The sequence below is a fragment of the Penaeus monodon genome, chromosome 23, assembly GCF_015228065.2.
Source record: "Penaeus monodon isolate SGIC_2016 chromosome 23, NSTDA_Pmon_1, whole genome shotgun sequence".
Classification (NCBI taxonomy): domain Eukaryota; kingdom Metazoa; phylum Arthropoda; class Malacostraca; order Decapoda; family Penaeidae; genus Penaeus; species Penaeus monodon.
In genome coordinates, this window is record NC_051408.1 from 18,577,904 (window position 1) to 18,580,163 (window position 2,260).

The window sequence follows — 2,260 nt, forward strand, 5'->3', positions numbered from 1 at the left end:
CAGCTTTGGGTTAATATCTCTTTTTATCATTGTAGGTTTGAGGCATTCTTGGCCCGTAAATTTTCATCGGAGAAGCGTTTTGGCTTGGAAGGTTGTGAGATCTTAATCCCTGCAATGAAACAGGTTAGTGTTGCAGATGAAATTTGTATCTTTTGATAAAGTTTATATTTTATCAGTAAATCTGGCTTTTTCTTGACGGTGTTTAAACTGAGCATGCTCTCTTTTCTATTTACAACTACAGGTGATCGACCGTTCCACTTCCCTTGGAGTTGAAAGCTTTGTCATGGGAATGCCCCATAGAGGCCGCCTCAATGTACTGGCCAACGTATGTAGGAAGCCCCTTGAGCATATCTTCACACAGTTTGCAGGGCTCGAGAGTGCTGATGAGGTAATGGACAAAGAATTTAATTAATTTTTTTTTTTTAATGTAGCAGATTAAATTAGAGGATGTAAAGGAAATAATTATCCTAATAAGTTGATATAATCTCCGCACTTAATCCAAATTCAAACAAATAATGAAAGGATATAGCTGTTATAACCGTTTACATTGTAATTGTTCTGCTGGAAAGAAATATTGAATTTATTTTTTTATTTGTGTTTTTTCAGGGTTCAGGTGATGTGAAATACCACTTGGGAACTTACCAAGAGCGACTGAATCGCGTGACCAACAAAAATATCCGTCTGGCCATTGTTGCCAATCCATCCCATCTGGAAGCGTGTGACCCTGTTGTTCAGGGCAAGACGAGAGCTGAGCAGTTCTACCATGGAGACTCTGAGGGCAAGAAGGTAATGTATCCTAGGTTTTACTGTTTGAATTCAATAAGGATATTTGTCAACATGTTGATTGCCAGTGAATTTTGTTTGTGATATGAATGTGTACATAAAGGAAGTGTTTAAGAGTCTGCTCACAGATATCATTTTGTGTCTTTTAGGTGCTGTCCATTCTTCTTCACGGAGATGCTGCCTTCTCAGGCCAGGGCATTGTATATGAGACTTTCCACTTGTCAGAGCTCCCAGAGTACACCACCCATGGCACGATTCATATTGTTGTCAACAACCAGATTGGCTTTACAACTGACCCTCGCATGTCCCGTTCTTCCCCTTACTGCACTGGTATGTTTTTGCAAAATTTGTTACAAAGTTTATATATTCTTACCAAGTATAGATTTAATAAATTTATTGTTTTATATTCTTGGTGGTTAAAAGTAATTCTGATTTTTTTCTCCTTTTGGCCTCTTATTATTTTCAAATATGCTTTATATTCTTGTTACATTTATCCAGATGTGGCTCGTGTCGTCAATGCGCCCATCTTCCACGTAAATGCTGATGACCCTGAGGCTGTCATGCATGTCTGCAATGTTGCAGCTGACTGGCGCAGCACTTTCCATAAGGTTAGTGTACATGAAGAAGTAAAAGCTAAATTTGCATTTTGTTATTGTTTGTTTGTGATTAACTTTTTAAAGACCATAGACAATTTTAAATTAATTTTTCCTCTTATCTGTTTCAGGATGTTGTCATTGACTTGGTGTGCTACAGACGTAATGGTCACAATGAAATTGACGAACCTATGTTCACACAGCCACTCATGTACACTAGGATTCGGAAATTGAAGCCTGTGATTGAACTTTATGGAGATAAACTCATCAATGAAGGGGTTGTAACTCCAGAGGAAGTGAAGGTAAATCTTATCATTTTACCATAATCTTCATCCAGCATGATTAACCAGTCACTAAGAGTTGTGTGAATTCCAGAACTACTAGCTAAAATATGTAAATGGAAAAGACCTTTGTTATTGCAGTAAATAAAGACTTTGGCTAAAACAAAATTTATATGATCTTGTAATTGTTGGTATGTTAATCACATTTTAATGTATATCCTCTGATTTCTTTATGATAACAGGAAGTAAAGGACAAATACGAAAAGATTCTCGAGACTGCCTTTTCTGTGGCAAAGCAGGAAACTCAGGTGTTCAACAAACATTGGATTGACTCACCTTGGTCTGGCTTCTTTGAGGGCAAGGATCCCCTAAAGATATCTCCCACTGGTGTTCATGAGGACACTTTGAAGCACATTGGCAAGAAGTTCTCAAGTGCTCCTCCCAATGCCAGTGACTTTGTTATCCATAGAGGCATCCAACGTATTCTCAACAGTAAGACTTGGGTTTTTTTGGTAGCATGTTTGTTGGAGACAAATTATTTGAACTACCTTCTGCAGTATTTATGTTGTTGAATGTTAAATTATATCTTTTAATCTATTGGAT

General features: G+C 37.4%; 1 protein-coding gene across 1 annotated transcript in view; it reads left to right on the forward strand.

Annotated features, from left to right (window-relative positions):
* LOC119588163 (2-oxoglutarate dehydrogenase, mitochondrial-like) overlaps positions 1-2,260 on the forward strand; it is a gene marked incomplete at its 5' end in the record, with an annotated part of 33,733 nt that overhangs the window by 18,448 nt on the left and 13,025 nt on the right. Inside the window, 7 exon segments of the mRNA XM_037936867.1 lie at positions 36-123; positions 242-388; positions 607-786; positions 933-1,113; positions 1,282-1,391; positions 1,508-1,678; positions 1,900-2,149. Of these exon segments, the coding sequence (XP_037792795.1) occupies positions 36-123; positions 242-388; positions 607-786; positions 933-1,113; positions 1,282-1,391; positions 1,508-1,678; positions 1,900-2,149 (1,127 nt within the window).